Source organism: Parambassis ranga, chromosome 1 (assembly GCF_900634625.1).
Source record: "Parambassis ranga chromosome 1, fParRan2.1, whole genome shotgun sequence".
Taxonomy (NCBI): domain Eukaryota; kingdom Metazoa; phylum Chordata; class Actinopteri; family Ambassidae; genus Parambassis; species Parambassis ranga.
In genome coordinates, this window is record NC_041022.1 from 2,522,069 (window position 1) to 2,541,871 (window position 19,803).

Below are 19,803 nucleotides of genomic sequence, written 5' to 3' on the forward strand. Positions count from 1 at the left end.
TTCATACAGTAGCACACGCTTTTTGTGCCACAAATTCCATCCATATTTTTGGTAACATTGAACATGCCACAGCAAAAGAAGCAAACACATCTACTGAAAATGGGAACAGAGTCAGTCATCTGCATATAATTTGGGTTTTTTTGTCTGTGGAACGGGTCGTAAGTAAAAAAAAAAAACTACTTCCAAACTACTAAAGGTCAGTCAGCCAGCATCCCAAAGCAGGATGAGACTGTGACCCTTCAAAGACGTGGCCAATATTTGGACATAAAGCTGCTGACACAGCTGTAAATCCACATGGGAGCCGCCACACAGCACGCTTGTATTTCTCTACATGAATTCCTTGCACACACACACACAGGGACCTCGGCAGAAGTTGTTGGATTTCATTAGTTCTCTTGTCCTGTGCCATCAGGAGAGTTTTGTGAATTTGAATCCTCCGACTTATATAATTATATTCTCCTTTAAAGTTGATTTTCCAACATCAAAGGGACAATATAGCCTTTGAAGTACCATGGGATTGGATCACTGTCTAACCCGCTCTTTAAGATTCTGTCACAATGACATTAGGGAAGTCATGTGAATTAAAAGACTAGAGAACAGCTCTTGCCTTTGCTCTGTGTCCAATTTCAATCAAAATGTCATGCTGTGCCATTCTGCCTGAATGTGGAACAGGCGAGTGTGTTAGGTTGACATCTTTGTGGCTAAAAATCCTCTGACTAATATGTAAATGATTTGACAGTGGGATCAAATTAGAACTAAAGAAGAATTAATTGTGCACAACATTTTATTTGCATTATTTACTGTCACTTCCGGTAAATCAGGACTAAATATTCAAACGTCCACTGTCTTACTGCATTACATGTAAACCCTGTGAGTGGCTGCTCCTCCGCTACCTTGCACTCCTGTCTGCAGAAGAAGCCACGGGCAACAAAAGTATCGCCTTTGTGTTTGCGTTGTGTTTGTGTTGAAACTTTGTGGCACTGTGAGCGCAGCGCAGCGCCATTGGCGCGGCGGATCACTTTACTCCTGACGCGCGCAGCCCCGGGGAGTTGGCTCGAGATTGTCTTTGATAAGGTCCTGGCGCACAGATAAATCCTTCTCCCCCTTCCTCCTCTGTCTACAAAAACTTTATTAAAACCTTTAAGAGCTACAGTTCGAGAAGAGAGAACACACGCTGTCATTTCGCAGCTGCTTCTGTCCGTGTGTCTTTATTTCTGGGTCGTTGTTCGGTTGGAGGCGGCGCTGCGTTTTTTATGTATCTTCCGGGACCAGGCCGGCGGTTCTTTACTTTGAAGTCCACAGTTAAACCTTTAGCCCAGTTGGTGTAGAAACAGCCCGGAGGAGCCGCGCCGCCCGCTGCCATGACTCCTTGAAACACTACCTGAGGAGGAAGAAGCAGAGAGGAGGAGAAGAAGCCTCTTCTTCCTCTTCTTCTTCTTTCTTTTTGATTCGCTTTAAATTTGTGGTGGTATTGGTGGTGGTGGTGGTGGTGGTGCGGGGCGGGTTGTTGTACGCGCAGCCTGTTGTTGGACTACTTTACTTTTTTTGCTAATCACGGAGGCTACTCGGGTACACGGATGGTAAGTTGTCGGAAAGCTGTTCCACAGGCCCCCTCTCTTGGCCGCTTTGATGTGCTGCTGCTGAGCTTTGAAGTTGAGAAATGCAGGCTATGTTTCTTGTTTGTGGGCGAGAAAATACGGTGAGATAGATAAGAAGCTTATGTGTGTGTGTGTGTGTGAGAGAGAGAGAGAGAGAGAGTGTGGAAAAAAATATTTGTAGGTTGGTGCGTCTTCTCGTTGGGAAAAAAGTGGGATGTATTCTTCAGTCGGATCCCCCCTCCCCTCCTTTTTCGTCCTCCTCCAGATTTTGACACCCCCAGTTGATCTACATAGGGACTGAGCCTGCCTACTCCGAGGTCAGTTGTTGAATGGGACAGGGTACATGAGACTACAGCGCGCACAGGACACATGTGGCACGGCGCAGAGCTGTGAAGAGTCTCCCTCATCATCATTATTTGTGTGTGTGTGTGTTGGATTTACCGTTTGTTGTTGGACTGCTTTCACACGGAACATGGAGTAATAATTCGGAACTTTTTTTAAACGGGTTTTACGCGCTGGATCTGCTTTGCGATGGTACGTTGCTTTTTACGCATGTATATCCAGTGTGCATCCATCCATCCATCGGATTCGCAGTGTTTCTGTGCACGTTAGTCGTGACTTGTAACGGCCAGTCAGACGCTTTTTGTGTCGTTGTGTAGCCGCTTTTTACTTTGTGGTGCTGCTGCGGCTCCGCTTAACATCGCTCCGGCATCGCTTCTTCTTCTAGCTACTCCACAGTATTTGTCTGGTGTTTGCAGTTCACACACGTTGCCGGTGCCGTGGCTTGAATAATGCGCTGTAATAAGCTTCTCCGGTAGATATTAAGGCCGATTGATCGCTTACATTTTACGCATGAGCGATCGGTTTCTCCCGCGGGGGCTTTTTACGCACAACGTTTAAGGTCATTGTGGTGCAGATCAGATGCTGCTGCTCGTCTGTAACATTTCTGGGATGGTGAGGACAAGTGTGGGCTCCGAGTGGAAGTGTGTGTGTGTGTGTGTGAGAGAGAGAGAGAGAGATGCAGACAGGGGTACGGTACGGTCGTCCGAAACAGATTGGGAATTAATTGGAGTTGAAGCCTGTGACATGGACTCGTTAGGAAAACACGTGTAAGCCACAGTTGTGAGAATCCGGTTTGGTGAAGAGTGAGGCGTGTGCGCGATGATTATTCTTGTAAAATGTGTTTTGATGTGGCAGATCAATGCACGTTGAGAATGTAGGCTGCAGTTGATCTCTCATTTAGATTATAAATAGATAAATGAAACGAAAAAAAAAGCCTTTCATATTTCCTTTCTCTGTGAACCCGGCGAGGGGTTTTGAAAGGGACTGTTTACTTGATGTCTTTCTTTGAAGTTCAGCAGGATCTGGCTTTGATTAGATCAATACTTTGTGTGTTTCAGAGTGAAGAGGAGCTGAGAAGCTCCCCCGCTGCTTTTAGAGAGTGAGGAGGATTAGGACTGGAGCTCAGTGGAGGCACGACGGCACTCTCACACGGCAACCAGAGCTGGAGCCATGAGCAGGGCGCTTACGGAGCACATCAGCAGTAGCTTCCGAGAAGATGCTCCTCGTCCTCCGGTACCGGGGGAGGAGGGAGAGGCGTCATGCTACAACCCAAGCAGATCTGCCAAAATGAGAGCCCAGAGCAAGGTTAAAGATACCCCCGCCGCTGCCGCCGCCGCCGCCGCCTCCGCCGCGCCTCCCGGCTCCACACCGCGGAGGAACGAGGATGGACTCGGGGAGCCAGAGGGCAGCGCGTCCCCGGACTCGCCCTTAGTTCGGTGGACAAAGTCACTTCATTTTCTCCTGGGCGATCAAGACGGTGCTCACCTCTTCAAGACCTTCTTGGAGCGGGAGAACTGCGTGGACACTTTGGACTTTTGGTTCGCCTGTAACGGTTTCAGGCAAATGGACTTAAAGGATACCAAAACGTTGCGAGTTGCCAAAGTTATTTTCAAGCGGTACATCGAGAACAACAGCATTGTCTCCAAGCAGCTGAAACCGGCCACCAAGACCTTCATAAGGGATAGTATTAAGAAACAGCAAATAGACTCTGCCATGTTTGACCAGGCACAGATGGAAATTCAGTCCAACATGGAAGAGAACGCGTACCAGATGTTTCTGACCTCTGACATATACCTCGAATACGTGCGCACCGGCTGCGAGAACGCTGCGTACATGAACCACGGCGGACTCGGCAGCCTCAAGCTGATGTGCGGATACCTTCCTCCTCTCATGGAGGAAGAGGAGTGGAGTTGTAATGACCTGAAGGCAAAAACGTTAGGGTCTGTGATTGGACTGTCAGCGAAAAACCTGAGGGCTACTGCTACCATCCGGACAGCAGCTGAAGTGCTGGAGAACACTTGCAGGTAAGATGCTCGTCCTGTTGATTTATAGACCTTAGATCATTAAGTTAAACTACTCTGAGTGTGGCGGGCTTCTTTTTCCACAAATGCCTCAGAGAGAGCGGTAAAGACACTTGATCAAAGGGTCTCAGAGGAACATGCCTGTATATTTGTGCCCTCCTGCCTTGCAGTTAGAGGGGTTGGAGGGGCGGGGTGGGTACAAAACATCAATGCATCTGAGCCTTCCTTTTAAGTAAATGGTGTCTTGCAGGCAGCCCTCTGCTGGCTTGCTCAAGTTTCCTGTGCTTTGAAACCCTTCCTCCGGTTCAGGAATGAAGTCAGACACCAAGCCTCACGACTGTTACAGCTACATGAAACGCTTGCAATGTTATTGTAAAGTTGTGCCTCTCATTCTGCTCACACTAAGCCCACAGAGTTATTGTTGTCACAGAATCTCCTTTAATCCAGAGAAATGCTAAAAGAACTCGTGCAGTCAGTCTTATGCCAAGCGCAGATATTGTTTGCTGGTCAGAGATGAAAGCAGGAGGACTGTTTGTGGAAAGCATTCAGGCTTTTATCTTAAGAGCTCGTCCCACACATTGTCCAAGTCTTTTCAGGCCAAGAACATTTTCAAAAACTGGATTTTATGCATGAGCCAGCATCAAAGGCTGCTTAAAATTTTTTTGTGTCCTCACATCTGGATGCAATTATTACTTAGAGGTTTGACAGTGTCTTTTAGTTTTTGTAAGAACAAGTACAATTTATAGATAATCCATACTATCCCTGTCAAGTTGTCTAAACATTCACCCGGCGTGGCTTTTTTTTTTTTTTTTAATTCATTAAGTGTAATAACTCCATCTAAGAGCTCCCTGGAGGATTGTTTTTTTTTGGAGCAGATGTCGGATAACATCACAGCACAGTTGCTCATTTGCTTGGAAGTGGCCATGTTGAGTTAGGAACCAATAAGCAGAGGGTTTGTTGACATGTGGGCATATCCTGCTTTCCTGGTGTGATCTCCTGCATTCTTGTTTTTCACTGAAAGAAAAGAAGGAGAGAGAGAGAGAGAGCCCCCTCTTTCTCCCTTCCGTCACCCGCTCCCTCTCTTTTCCTCCCCCTCCCTCCCCCCTTTGCCCCCTCACCATCTCTTTAGGTCAACCAATTTCCATCTCAAACATGTGGAACTAATTTTGCCATTGCACAGATTCTTTTTTTTTCTCCTTCTTTTTGAGAAAGTGATAGAAAAACACAACAACAAAACATCCTCAGCTCAGTTCCGCAGCTTCAACCACCGATCCCACTTTGCCATCAGTGTTTTCCTTCCTTTCTTTTTCTTTTCAGCACTTTTATCTCTCTCCTCTCTCTCCCCCCCCACTTTTTTTTTGAAAGAAAAATCCAAGCATGCTTTGGAGGGAGACAGGGTGAGACAAGAGGAGGCGAAGGGGGAAAGACAGGAAGGGGGGGGATCATGAAAGAAAGAAAAGGGATGGAGAAAGAGAGCAGGGGGGTGCAGAGAGCCCAGCTGTGCTAAATACCTGACTCTTTGCGTGGACCTTCCAAAGGTCAGGTTTGTGCTTGGGGCCTACGGCTTTAGTCATGCTGGGGTTCTCCTCAGCACTCCCGGCAGAAGGCATTCTCATAAAGAAAGGGGCCCTCCTTCCCCCTTTTCCCTCTCTCTCTCTCTCTCTCTCTCTTTCTCACTCCCTCTCTAAAGCTCAAGTTCCCCCTTCCTCTTTTTCCCTCCCTCTTCCTTGTCCACCCCCTTCACTACTGGAACAGGAATGCAACACAGCAGGAGAGAGTAAAAAGACAGAGAGAGAGAGAGTTTAGAAAGGAAAGAGTCGGTAAAGAAGGGGGCCCCAGACTGGATGATAGCAAGAGATAGACGTGGAGGAGAAAACACACAGTCTGACACAAACAAAAGGCTGGAGTGATAGTAGAAGAAGAAGAAGACGAGAAAGAAACCCCTAATACACAATCCCTGCATTTTAGGGAGGAGGGACATGAAAGAAAGAGAAAGAAACTTGCATGCCTCAGGCTCCAAACTCCCATTAAAGTGGCTCTAATTACAGAAATCTGCACATCAACTCCAAGCTTTTCTAATGTAAACAACAGTTGGGATGAAATAAATGTCTTCACATCACATTGTTTAAACGTTTTTCCCGCAGGTCCCACCGCAGAGGAGACCCCGCCAGCCCTTACTTTGTCAACTCCGGCTACATTTTCGCCCCCGCCACCAGTGCCAATGACAGCGAGATCTCCAGCGATGCCACCACAGATGACTCCATGTCGATGACAGACAGCAGTGTGTAAGTGTGCTTGATCAGTTTTCATCATTTAAACCCCCCACCCCCAGCTGGCTCTGGAGATAAAGCAGCAACTTCAAAAGGCTCATTTCCATTCAGCTGACCGCGGCCAGAGCCCTGCGAGTTTTTATTATTTCCATTGTATATCTAAACGGACCAGATTTCAGTCAACACCTTTCCAGGAAAAAGTCGAAGGGGTGTGAAGAAAAATATTTGGCCTTGTACTTCAACACACTCAGCTTTTCTTTTTTTTTGGGGAGGGGGGCAAGGGAGTTCACGGTTGGAAATAATGGCCTGTAATGTATTTTAATTATCCTCTATGATTGACTCCAGGTAATTCTATTAATGTGTAGTTGTTGCTGTAGCCTCCAGGGAGATAACTCTGGGAAAGTCATTATGTCTGAAGACCTTTTGAAGTTTATTCTGATGCGTTACAGGCTGGAGAAAAGAGAGAGAGAGGAAAAATGAGAACGTCTTGATGTGGGTGGGGGCGTTGCCTCATTTTCCTCAAAGTTGATATGTATCCATCCCACCCACCCTTCTGCCACAACAGACTTGTTTTTTTCATATTATCTAATCGCTTTTTCCCTTTGAAGAGCTGGAGGAGAGAGAGGAGGGGGGGGAGGTTGGAGGGAAATGGCCATTCGGGCCTCAAGACAAACTCATTGAAAAATGTTGGCACCAAATGAAAGAAGGCTTACTCACATGGTGGGTCGGTTTCCTGCCACTGGCCTCTGCGGCGTGCTGAGATCATGTGTCTGCGAGGCTTTCACAGGGGTTACTCATTTCTAGACCTTGGGACAAGACATAAGGAACCCCCCCCCCCTCTGGCCAGACTAGGACACTGAAGAAAAAACAAAACAAAAAAAAATCACCTCCACAGCTTCCACCCGTCCAATAGCCAATAGCAGGAGTGGTGAGGCTCGAAGTGCAAGGGAGTGAGAAAATAAAGTGCATGGAGTATAAAGGGCTTAACTGAATCGCTTTCAGCCTATTGTTAGGTGAGGGGAGCTTAGCGGGATAAGAGGGTGGCTGGCTGCTTTGAAAATGACTTGCACAACTGAATAGGAGATCCCCATAAAGTAAAGGGCCCATGAAACCATGAAAGAGTCCACGGCTGTTTTCTCTTCCCCAACCTGGACAAAGCGCCCCACCGTCACATGTTTTTGTTTTTTGGCCTGGGCGGGGATTGATAAAAACATGCGAGGGGAAGTTGGTGAGCTTTTGTTTTGCAGTTAAGTTTGGGGTTCTTCTTGTTAGCAAGTTCCTCTGGGCTGTTGAGTTTTTACTTTTGAAGAGTTTCCTGTGTTTCTTCCTGCGCCTTCAGGGATGATGGCGTGTAATCTCAAGGGTACAGTTTGTGAAGCATTGATTTTTTTTTCTTTCTTACAAGAAACTAGCTGCCACACAGGTGATATATATATATATATCAACAGCTCGGCTGAATCTTCTCGCCAATGTCACACAGAAATGATGAGAAAATGGAGCAGTTGTCCTCAAAGTCATATTCTCTCAATAGGTCTTTGACACAGAGATCTTCCCTGAGCTCTCTCTCTCTCTCTCATTCGAGGGAACAATTTGATTAGTACGTCCTTTTATAGTGCTTAAAAGACACACAGCAAATTTGAATCTCATTTCCCAGATAAAGAACAAGAAGAGAAGGATTTGGGAAGAAGGGGGGGGGTGTAGAAGAAGAAGAAGAGGGGGGATTTTTTTCTCTTTTTGCTTATATCTTATTTATGGATTTACTTGGACGCTGGGGAATGCTGCTGCACCAACTTCAAACATTACCTTATCTTACAAACCAGCCTTTTGATGTTGCTGAGATCAGAGGCTCACAGCGGAGCGCTTGCCAAACGAAGATGGCAGCGGGTGCATATGTGCATGAGTGTGAGATTTCAAAGAGGCAGCAGAAAAAGTAGCGTTTGGGCTAGGTCAGACACTTCTGAGCAGCCAAAACGGCCAAGATAATTGGCCCAGCTTAAGTGGCAACGGACTGGAAAAGCTAGCAGACAGAATGAGGAAAAAACGGAGAACGAGATTCCCAAAATAAATGCCTAATTGTCCTGAGACTACTTGGGAGTATTCCTAGCTACATCTCTGTTTTCATATTTATATGTCAGAGCTATAAAGCCAGCAAGCTCTTGAACAGCATTTGCTAGCCAGCGCTGGTCTGCTACTGAGGTTAGCGCTAATTCTTCTGGGGTTTTCTTGTGTGCTGTCAGAGTTGACAGGGACTGATGTAATCTTATCGGCAGGGCTCTTCTTTTGAAGCCCACAGTGACTTGTTTAGCATATCTCTGCCATTGTCTCGGTGTGTTTTGTTCTGTGTGCTTCCCTCCCCCTGCCCAGCCTTTTGATTTAGCAGTAATGTGCCCAGTGGGTGATCACTGGGTTGGTGTTGTGTCGGTCACTTCAATGATAAACTGCCCTTTCTCCACAAACATAGGCTAATGGTGCTAATGCGCCAACGTGTTTGTTGGAGGTGTCGCGACCTGAATGATGATCAAAACCTCCACCCAATGGGCTGATGACTAGTGCTACCTTTTGATGGATCTTTATTGAATCTTCTTCCTTTTTTTTTTTTGCAGAGATGGAATCCCTCCATACAAGCTGGGCACCAAGAAGCTGCTCCAACGAGAGATACACCGCAGCGTCAAAATCAATGGCCAGGTCACGCTACCCCACTTTCCTGTAAGTTCTACTTCCTGTTGTTTTTTTTTTTTTTGTTTGAAACTTTCACACACTGACAGACAACTGGGTCCTGATTCCCTCAAGGAGTTGTGCTTTATTTTTTCTTTCTTTCTTTATTTTCCCAGCTCGTGTTGTGACAGAATACTATATTTCATTTCCCCTGCTCGTTTCACATATAAAAGTCAGGGTAAATGAAAGGCAGGATTTGCATATTACTTCTTCTTCTTCTTCTTCTTTTTTCTTGTGTTGGTGTTTCATGCACCCTCCTCTTCCTCCTCGTCCTCCCCCTTTCCTCTCCCATCTCTGTAGCTTCTGTTAATATAAACTTTTTGTTGTCTGCATGCCATAAACCCTCCTGGTGTCAGATGTTTTAAAGACACCTATGGCTCTAATGAGTTCTGTATACAGTAAAACATATAAGCAGTATCTGGTCTCATCAGTATTTGGGTCAAACAGTGTGTGTTCTTTTATGACCTGCTGTTGTGAGAAGCTTTAAGGAACTGGGTCAGGACAGATTGACACAGGTTAGGAGGCAAAATAAATAAATAAATAAGTAAATATGAAATTCTTTTGTCTTCATATCCAGACACAGGTATGTGAAAGTGTGTGTGTGTGTGTGCATGCTTTTTGACAGTGTTCCCTCCTTTTTCTCTCTTCCTCTCTGTCTCTCTCTCTCTCTCTCTTTTTCCTTTCCCACTTGCACTCCTTTAATGTCTCCCTCCTGATTTGGAGATGGCTCTGTCTCCCATGATGCACCAGCCCCAGGCAGCGGGGGCCCCGTGCAGGGCTGGCGCTCCTTTGCCAGCAGCTCCGCTTGCCTTTCTTCTTCTTCCCTTCATCGTGTCTACAAAGAGATGAGAGGAACAACAAAAAAAAGAGTCAAAATCAAGAAAGCCAGTGTGCCAAATAACAAAAAAAAAGTAAGAAAAGGGAGAGAGGGAGAAGCCAGCGCATATAGTTAAAGAAAAAGGAGGATAATGTGACTAGAGTACCTCTGAGCTGCCCTGCATGCAGCCGGGAAATAAATTACTACTTCCCCTCAGATCTTCCCAGTATTTGACTCCTCTATCCTCTCCCTCCCTCGTTTCCCTCCTCCTCCCCCTCTGCCTCACTCTCTCACTGTGCCACCATTGCCACTTCACGAATGCACATCTCAATCCTCTCCCTCTTTTCATGCTGTTAATTTTGTCCCCCTCTCTCTCTCTCTCTTTCCTTCCCCTCTCCTCTTCTTACTCTCTGTCGATATCTGGCTTTTATTCGGAGATTTAAAGCTGCGTGTCCCTCCCACCCCTAGTGTGCGTTTGATGTTTGACAAGGGCCCTTTGAAGTGTGCTGACTTCAGAGGCTGCCTAGCTGATGGCTTGGTCGGGCTACAGAGGGTGCAGGCAGGGGGCCTCCCCTCCGAGCGAGACCAACTGCTACCCCGCCATTGCTACCCATTTCTCTATACCCCCCCTTCACCCAGCAGCCTGGCACTGCCAAGGGCACTGGGCATGAGAGGATCTAGGGAGGGGATGGGCGGCGGAGAAGGTCCAGGTTAGCTCGAGGGCAAGGGCATGTGGATTAGGACTTTTGGAATAGTAGCAGTCTTTTTTGGAACAAGATAGGATTAGGGCAAGGGCAGTGGATTAATGCACCATATTGCATCCGTCAGAAACACTAAGCAGCTACACACATTAAAGTGTCCATCTCTCTCCCTGTGTTGTTTACCCCTGCAGAGGACACACCGGCTGCCTAAGGAGATGACCCCCGTCGAGCCGTCGGCCTTCGCTGCCCAGCTCATCGCCCGGCTGGAGAAGCTGAAGCGAGAGCAGGACACGATGAGCTCACTGGAGGAGAGGCTGCAGCAGATCCAGGAGGTATGTTGAACCTCTGACGCTCACCCATCGCTGCTACTTCCAGCTTCTGTATTACAAAGTAGCATGTCGAAGAACCGGCTACGACCAAGGGATTTAGAAGTCTTGTCTTGGTTTGGCTTCTTCTTCTTCTCTTCCCTCTCTGTCCTCCTCTATTTTATCTGCAGGAACTTTCAAACTTTGTGTTTCTAGACACACTTGAAGTTCCTTCAAATAGTTAGCACTTAGTTACTCTCCAGTGGCACGTTTGCTGAATATGTGTAGTGCCAGTCTCTTTGTGAAGCACAGGCACACTCTGCATTATAGATGAAGTGCACCCAAAGCCTGTTAGCGAAGATAACAGTGCAGCAAAAAGGAAACTCAAATCAAGTTATCCAGGCATTTGCTTTCGCTGACTTCAGAGGATGATAGATATAAGTTGGTGTAAGCTGAGACAGAAACGTCTTTGCTGGCTGCTTTCCCCACATGTGACATGAGGTTGCTTTCAGTTTTTGAATAAAAATTCTTCTGCCCGTCCAGGAGGAGGAAAGGGAGGACAGCAATGACCTCACTGGCAGCACTACCCTCCACCACCCTCTGCTCCCAGCGGGCAGCCAGTGTGAGGAAGACCCCCAGGCGATTCTCGACGAGCACCTATCGCGTGTCCTGAAGACACCTGGCTGTCAGTCTCCGGGCGTGGTCCGTCACTCGCCGCGCTCACGCTCCCCTGACAGGACGGGCGCCCTGGTGACCTCTGGCCATGGGCCTTTCTTTGGTGCTTATCCCGGGGCCTCCAAGGTTCTGATGACGGGCAGGCAGTCCACAAAGCACATCCACCACCACTACATCCACCATCACCACGCTGGGCCAAAGACCAAGGAGCAGATCGAGGCCGAGGCGGCTCAGCGCGTGCAGTGCCTCTGCCCTCAAGGGGGCGCCAATTATTCCGACTTCACACCTGCGTGAGTCTCAGCTCTGCCTTTTTGTCTCGTGTCTTCACCCTTCCACTGTCTCTGGTCCTAACTGGCTTCTCCACCTTCCTCCAGTCGCTGCGGCACTTTGTCCAGGCGGCCAATCAAGGCCTCTGATGAGGGCGTGTCTTCACCGCGCCTTCCCCTCGTCGCCACCGACCGCTCTCAGAATGTTTGGCAGTGGATCCTAGAGAGCGAGAGGCAGGGCAAGCACAAGCCACACAGGTAAGAGTCCCACATGGACATCCACAACATCCACAGACAGAACTCAGTTCCCAGCTCATCGGTCTGTTTTAATCTTAACAGCACTCAAGGCCTAAAGAAGTCCAGCCCACTCGACTCGAAGACCCTGTCTGCACGGACCTCTTGGGGTGGAGGCGGCATTGGCAATGGGGCTCACCTCCGCGGCCATCACCCAGGCCACCCTTTCATCCAGGACCCGGCCATGCCGCCCCTTCCCCCACCCAACACGCTGGCACAGCTGGAAGAGGCCTGCCGCAGACTAGAGGAGGTATCCAAGCCGCCAAAACAAAGGTGTGTATCCAGTTTTACACATGAATCCAAATGTATTGATAAGTTTCCACAATATGCGGACTGATTATTCATTGATTTTTTTTTTTTTTTTTTTTTTTACAGGCATTCAACAGCAGCCAACAGCCTTCAGAGAGACAGGAGCCATCCAGCAGCTGCCTTTCCCGCTGGAGGGAACTCTCTACCCAGTTCTGGACTCGGAGCAGACGAGTACGGATTTTCTTCTTCCTTGTTTTTATCACTTTTACTTTCTAGTTTTCCAAACATCCTTCTTCTCCGAGATGCTTTTTTTGAGCTTTCCCTCGCTCTCCCAGCTTTTTTTTTTTTTTTTTTTTTTTTGCCCTCTTCTCCCAGATTTTCTCGCTCTTCCCTTCAAAGAGATGTTGTGAGTCAGCATACCAATGTCTTTGAACTCCTCTCACTTTTTTAATCATTTAAGATTAAACATGCTTTAATACTGAGTCCTTACTTCCCACCCGTCTCCCAACACACACGCTCACCACTGGAACCAAACAGAGATGTGAAGTCGCCCCTGGTTATTCGGAACGATCGGCCCCCATCATACGTTTGTTGTTGGATGCTACTTTTAGTTTTACTCAGATAACTCACCCCAAAAGTGCAGCCACTTAACCCTCTATAACACAATTCATTTGGGGGTATGGCTCTCATTTTTTTTGTCAGTATGGCCTTATTGTTCACTGCAGTATCAAGTCCTGCACCTTTTTGGAAACGGCACAATCATGGCCACGAGTAGAGACAACTCAGACATGTCTTTGTGCAGTAAAAAGAGCCATAAAAAAAGATACATTTCTTAAATTTGTATAAATCTATGTATGCCCACAGGTAGTTATACCAATTTAACTTATTGTATTTTTACAACTCTATACTCTGTCTGCACATCTGCTACAAACTCTGTTTGTCATGTGGCTGCTGGTCACATGTGAGCCAGTCCTGGCCGCCTTCCTGTGCTGTGGAGGGCAGAATTCTTTGTTTTCTACAGAACCTTTTTTGTGCAAAGTGTTTCTTTTATCACTATTTTTTATTCAAACATGTAAAAATAAAGTGATTTTGATGAAATATGACTTAAAGAGTAAAATTGTTTTTCTTTTTTTTGGGTTTCTGAGGATTAAAATTCTTCTTCTTCATGTTTTTCAGGTCTAAGGAGCTGGTGGTCACTTACTTCTTCTGTGGCGAGGAAATCCCTTATCGCAGCATGATGAAGACCCACTGCCTCACCTTGGGCCACTTTAAGGAACAGCTCAGCAAGAAAGGCAACTACCGGTAAGAATGACGAGTGAATATTTATTTAAACATGTTTGGATGGGGGTAGTTATCTGTGTGTGGTGCTGCTGTGTGTTTGTGTGAAATACTGGAGACTACTAGTTGAAAAGAAACCAGACAGATCCACTGTATTCAGAGCTTAAAGAGAGGGAGCGAGAGGGGAGAGGAGGAGGAGGAGGAGAAAGAGGAAGAGGAGGGGGGGGGGGGTTCTGGAGCGAATTTTTTCTCACATCTGGTACTGATTTCCATGCTAAGGCAGCCTTAATAAATATGGCTTTGAAGCCTGAGCCATTTTATTTTGTGCACAAAGACCATTGCAAGGCCTTCAAATTCCTCCTCCACACTATTGCATCAGGCATTAAAATCAAATGCTGCAAGCAGCTTTTTCTGTTCTGCAAAAAAATACCTCCTTCATGGGACACAATCAAGACTTGTTAGCAAACTTAGAATATCATTTATGGAGAAAGGTGATAAATCATAAAAGTGTAGCCTTGCTTTGTCGAATAACCGCCCCCCATCTGGGGGCCGCACGGCCATGACATCAACATCAGGGTTCTGCCACATCTGCGTGTTAGGCAGAGGAGAGGAAGAAAGAAAGAAGAAGACAAAGGTCTGCAAACAAGTCACTGCACCCTTGCTTATCCCATAACTCTTCAGCGAGCAACAGAAAAGGGGGGGTGGGGGTGTGGGATGAAGCGTCTGGCTTCAATGGCAGCAGAATGTGTGGAGTTGGTTAATTTGGACATGGCAGCGGTACAGCGGAGAACAGTATGCCGCGGCTCTGCCAGAGATGATATTGGTGCCAGATGTTGCGAAGAGAGAAAAACCCTGCCACATAAAACATGTTCCAATGGAAAGACTCCTTCTGTCTTTTTCTGTCTCAAAACAAAGTGATGACTTTGAACTATTTTGTCAGAAAAAAATGTGGCGTTTTTTTCTGCTGTGATGCATTTGTTTAGTCGGAAATGGAAATAAAAAAAGGCGAAACCATGCCCCGCAGAGGGAAAGTTTGCTGAAACACCACATCATTAAAGAAAGTTCTGCAGCTGTGATAAAGCAAAAACCTTCATTTGTGTGCAATTACAATCAACATGGAAAATAAGGCTTTTTTTGTACACCCTTGTGTACATGTGTTGTTTGAATGACTCTACGCTGAGCTCATAAAACACTGAGCCTTTCCCCCTCCTTGCTTTCCTTTTTATATTCTGAACGCAGGCACACATGGGCAAAATGAGGCATTTTTCCATTACAAAGCTTATCATTAAATCCCCTCCCGCTGATCTTTTGCTGGGTTTAAAGTAGAGAGGAGAAATCATTAGGAGCTCCAGGAGACTTCACAGTCGCTGGGACCAGGCTAACCCTGGGAGTTATCTCTGCTTGAGAGAAGAAGAAGAGTGGGCTAGCTAGATGACCCATGACCTCCAGGAGACTGTCGCCACCCCCCAACCCACCTCCTCCTTCTCCTTCCTGGGGTAAAAACCCCTTCAGACTCGGGCCCACATCCAACCTATCACACCCGCTCACGGAGCCAGGGAAGGCCTCCTCTCCGCTTTCTTCCCTTCCTGTTCCCTTCTTTTTTTCCCACCCTCTGTTCTCTGCTGGTGATCGGAAAGCTGCCTGAAGTGTGTGTGTGTGTGTGTGTGTGTGTGTGTGTGTGTGTGTGTGTGTGTGTGTGTGTGTGTGTGTGTGTGTGTGTGTGTGTGTGTGTGTGTGTGTGTGTGTGTGTGTGTGTGTGTGTGTGTGTGTGTGTGTGTGTGTGTGTGTGTGTGTGTGTGTGTGTGTGTGTGTGTGTGTGTGTGAGTGACACAGTGAGTGTGTGTGTGTGTGTGTGACACAGTGAGTGTGTGTGTGTGTGTGTGACACAGTGAGTGTGTGTGTGTGTGTGTGACACAGTGAGTGTGTGTGTGACACAGTGAGTGTGTGAAAGCTTGTGAGTTCATGTGCAGGCAGCGGAGTGTGGTCTTGCAGACTCTCAGGCACCTGAAATGTCAACCTGTGTGACAGAAAGGCCCTTCATTTGACAGCCAGCCCAATTAGAAGCCATGGAGACACAGAGGGAGAGAGAGAGAGGGACAGACAGAGAGAGGGACGGAGACAGAGACAAGGGGAGGGCCTTAAAACAGCCTCTGATTAACCCTTCAACTTTAATAAGGCCTTTGGAGGACAGATAAGCATCTGCAGAATGGTCAGCAGTCGAGATGAACAAGTGGATGAGGAGCACACATGGATGAACACACACACACACACACACACACACACACACACACACACACACACACACACACACACACAGGCTGTTCTCTAGCAGCTTGAATTATCACAGGGGGTGTTTAAACTGAGAGTTCAGCTCTGTTTGTGCAGCGGTGTGATGTGGAGTCAGCCTCCACCTTTGAAGTGCGCTGGGATGTCATTGAAGGCTATGACTAAGTTGTTTTGAGCAGGATCCATTTCTGGCTCTCAGAGTCTGTGTGTTTGATTTGGACTAAAGGGAGCTGTGCACAAGCGTGTATATGTATTTAGTCGTGTAGGTGCCTCAAAGCCCTTTTCAAAACGACGATGATGTGTATCAGCTGCACTCCTGCTGCCGTCCTGTCAGCTTGGGTTTCTGTTCCTCACCTACGCTTGACGTTTTCTAATCACAAACCTCTCTTTTGTCTTTTTTTTTCCTCTCTCCTCCTCAGGTACTACTTCAAGAAGGCAAGCGATGAGTTTGAATGCGGCGCCGTGTTTGAGGAGGTGTGGGAGGATGCCACTGTGTTGCCCATGTATGAGGGCAAAGTCCTGGGCAAGGTGGAGAGGATGGACTAAAGGCCACTTTTGTTGTTTCCCCACACCAACCAAAAGCTAAACTTGAGCAACAGACTCTGTAATTTACAAGAAAAAACTACTTTTTTTTGTTTTGTTTTGTTTTGTTTTGTATTTCTTAATATTAAGCTAAACAGAGTTAATATATCCAGCACAAGAGGAGCGACTGAAGGAAGACGAGCCAATGAAGTATGCCGAACTCAGAGGAGGTGCTGCCCCTCCCTGACTTTCTCAACCAATCAGCCTTAGAAACACAAGGGAATGACACAAGAGACTTGATGAGGATGAGGATGATGAGCTTGGGCTCTTCTTGAATATAACCACTGAAGATGACTGTTGTGATGGTGGCGGTGCGACGGACTGGCGGGCGCTGAAGACAGGCAGCACCACCGACCTGCTCTTAACATTACACTCCGACAGAAAACGTCCGTACGTGTGCATATACATACATGCATATATGTATATATACATGTATTATATATATAGATGCATTTTGAGTTGAAAGTTTTTATTAAGTATTTATTGAAACCCCTTTCTCTCCCTTCTTAAACCCGTGTCCCCCCTCCCTCCTTATTTCCAGCCAATGGGCAAGCTGCTTTGATTGTTGGGAGAATACTGTGGTGATATTGTTTTTGTTTTTGTTTTTTTTAAATCTAAAAAATGTTACACAAGAGGACATGACGCTAGCCTAGCACCTCCCATAGCCTTCTAGCCACGTCTGACCCAGACTTAGGCTGGTTGCACACTAGACGATGGTCATATCAGAAGAACAAACATGGAGGACGATCCACTGTCCGACGCTTCACATCCAGAGCTGCAAACAAATGTTGATTTCTCGGTCGATGCTAAAATTTGTTGCTACGTTGTTAGCATTAGCATGTCCACCCACCTGTTACAGCCACACTTTTACTTTTTGGCCTTATTGCATTTTAATTCTGCACTCCCATCTGACTCTGGATGTGTTGCTTGACGCCATGTTTGTCAGCTGTAAAAATATGCAACATGCTGCTTGTATCGACACCACACATTTGGTTTTGACAAGCTACAAACTGGCCCCGGTGATGAGGGTGAAATCAGGCCCAAAAATGATGCCCAGAGTCAGGCCAAACCTTGTCTAGTGTTGTCGCCAGCCCTCGCGGTGGTTTCTGTCCGAGGCCGCTCCCCTTCCACCGCTCTAACGTTGGATTCCAGTCTTATATGCTGCTGATAAGTTTGAAACGTTCGTCACACTAGCATTTCTGCTCCTCCTCCTCCCCTCTCTTCTTCTTCTTTTTGTTTCTCTCTCTCGGTCCGGTAACAGAGCTCAATCTTTTTTGTTGTGCCTTTGTTTGTAAACCAGGCATTGCACAGGGATGGGAGGGGAGGGAAGGGGAACACACACACACACACACAAACAGAGGAGACCTGCAGCACAAGTTGTACCATCTAATAATGGCAGTGTTTACGCACACCAAAATAACTTGTGCTAACAAGAATCCGTTTGGGTCACCAACAACACCAACAACAACAACAACAACAACAGAAGTGATGAATTATGGCTCCAGTATCTTTTTGAATGTTGTTGCAACAGCGTACATAGCAAAGCTCCTGTATACATTGTAATTATGCATTTTGAAGTATGGATACCGACACATGTGATGCACACACACACACACACACAGAAACACACGATCGCTGGTGTTTTATGAGTACAGCACCTGTGCCTACATGGATGCCATACCATGTGCTACCCTGTTTCAGGGTTTTAATATATATCCCTTGGTTTTCAGAAGGGTTTTATGTTGAAAAGATATTTTTATGCTTTTAATAATATCCTGTAATCATGTTGTTTTTTTGTTTGTTTTGTTTTTACACCACAGCCTTTTTATTTTGTTTTGGTTCATTCTATCTAAACTGTAAATTATACATTATATAAAGAGTTTCATTTAAAGATTTACATGGACCTATAATTATTGTAATTATTGAGAGATGTAGCCTTTATTAAAGTTTTATATTTTTCAAATGAAAGCTGGTGTGTCTGCAGTTTTCTGTCATGATGTTACTGAGTCCACTTACTGGGACACATGGACAAGATGTCCATGTCCAGGTGTGAGGACACCCATCCACTGTCTGTGTCCACCTGCTTCCTTTCAGTCAAGCATTTGTAAAAATCTGATGAAGGGTGATGAGGCCAGATGTGTGGCGAGCTAAGGTCGGAACAGGGAAACAGGGATAATGATTTCTTTGAGCTTTTTTGTGCAGACAAACACAAAGTTATAATCTCAATCCTCATTCTATGCTCTGAAGCTGCAGCTATCAGTCATTGGATGCACATTTTCCACTGATGTGTCCATAAAATGTCAGAAAACTGATCAATCATGCAAGCGATCATCAGCTTCAGACTGACTGAAACAGACCACACATGGTGTCCGTTTACTTTTGGTCACATTTTGTATCATTGAACACATCTAAGGACTCACTTCCTTTATAACCAGACAGGTACTATAGGCTGCCGGCCCTTTAAGATTTGTCCCTCCTTGACTCTCTCTCCTGATTGGCAGGTTAGCAGGAAGTGTTTGCTCCACTTCCTGTTGCCTTGTAGAAGTTTCAAAGGAAGCCTGCAAAGTGACAAACTGTCTTATTGTTGATGTCAAACCCAAATCTCAGAGTGGACTGTACGGAGGTCACAGCAGGTAAATATGACGCTCATCACCTGCTCACTGTGCTGCAGTGCAGATTAACTGCTGATTGGTGGCCGTGCTCACCTGAAGCTGATTAACCCTTTTCATAAATCTGTGACATCAGCTTTGTGCAACATGAGAAATAAGTGAGAAGCTGAGTGTGTGTAGTGTTTCCTCTGTGAGGACCATGGATGAAGCATGTTGTTGTGCATCACAGAGTGTTTGTGACCTTTTGCACACGGATGTCCTGAAGTGAAGTGATGTGCATGTAAACACCTGAGAGTGTGTCGTACTGTGACGTCATGCAAACTGACAAAAATGGTCAACACAATAAGAAGCATATTATTATAACGGGCAACTGATAAAGAAGAAAGCAACATGTTGAGGCTAAATAAGGAGCCAACAGTGTGTTCAGCTCAGATCAGGATCACTTTAAAGCTCTTTTCCTGAAACCACTGATGAGCGGCAGACTTAAGTAACCTCAGAGTCTACGATGCATCAGACTGTACAGGAGTCCTCTGGAAACGTTTCTACAGTGTTTCTATCACAGGCTCACAGCTCAGGTTTCTGAAGAGTCTGTGTGGGAGGCTTAAACCTCCACCACCACCTCCACCTCCACCTTGTTGGCTGTGACTGAATTCCTGGATGATTTTCAGCTCGTTTTTTTTAAGGACAGGTTTTAGAATTGTGGTTTAAACCTGGAAGGCACGAAGTCCTAATTGAGGACTCTACATTGGCCGTAGGTGTGAGTCTGAATGGTGGTTTGCTTTGTGATGCGTGACT

The 19,803-nt window shown here is 46.4% G+C and overlaps 1 protein-coding gene and 1 long non-coding RNA gene across 2 annotated transcripts; one reads left to right on the forward strand and one right to left on the reverse strand.

Moving 5' to 3' along the window:
* The first annotated feature begins 1,931 nt into the window (after positions 1-1,931).
* On the forward strand, positions 1,932-17,476 carry LOC114437273 (axin-2-like). Its single transcript, XM_028407878.1, has 11 exons — positions 1,932-2,132; positions 2,999-3,964; positions 6,106-6,246; positions 8,835-8,937; positions 10,656-10,796; positions 11,313-11,734; positions 11,819-11,968; positions 12,050-12,277; positions 12,380-12,484; positions 13,430-13,555; positions 16,237-17,476. Exons 2-11 carry the CDS (start codon positions 3,111-3,113, stop codon positions 16,361-16,363), a joined length of 2,397 nt encoding a protein of 798 aa, XP_028263679.1. The 5' UTR covers positions 1,932-2,132; positions 2,999-3,110; the 3' UTR covers positions 16,364-17,476.
* On the reverse strand, positions 9,280-18,022 carry LOC114437280 (uncharacterized). Its single transcript, XR_003670897.1, has 3 exons — positions 18,010-18,022; positions 17,470-17,764; positions 9,280-9,781 (listed from the first exon to the last, which is right to left on the reverse strand). It is a non-coding gene; the product is annotated as an uncharacterized LOC114437280 (long non-coding RNA).
* Positions 18,023-19,803: the final 1,781 nt, after the last annotated feature.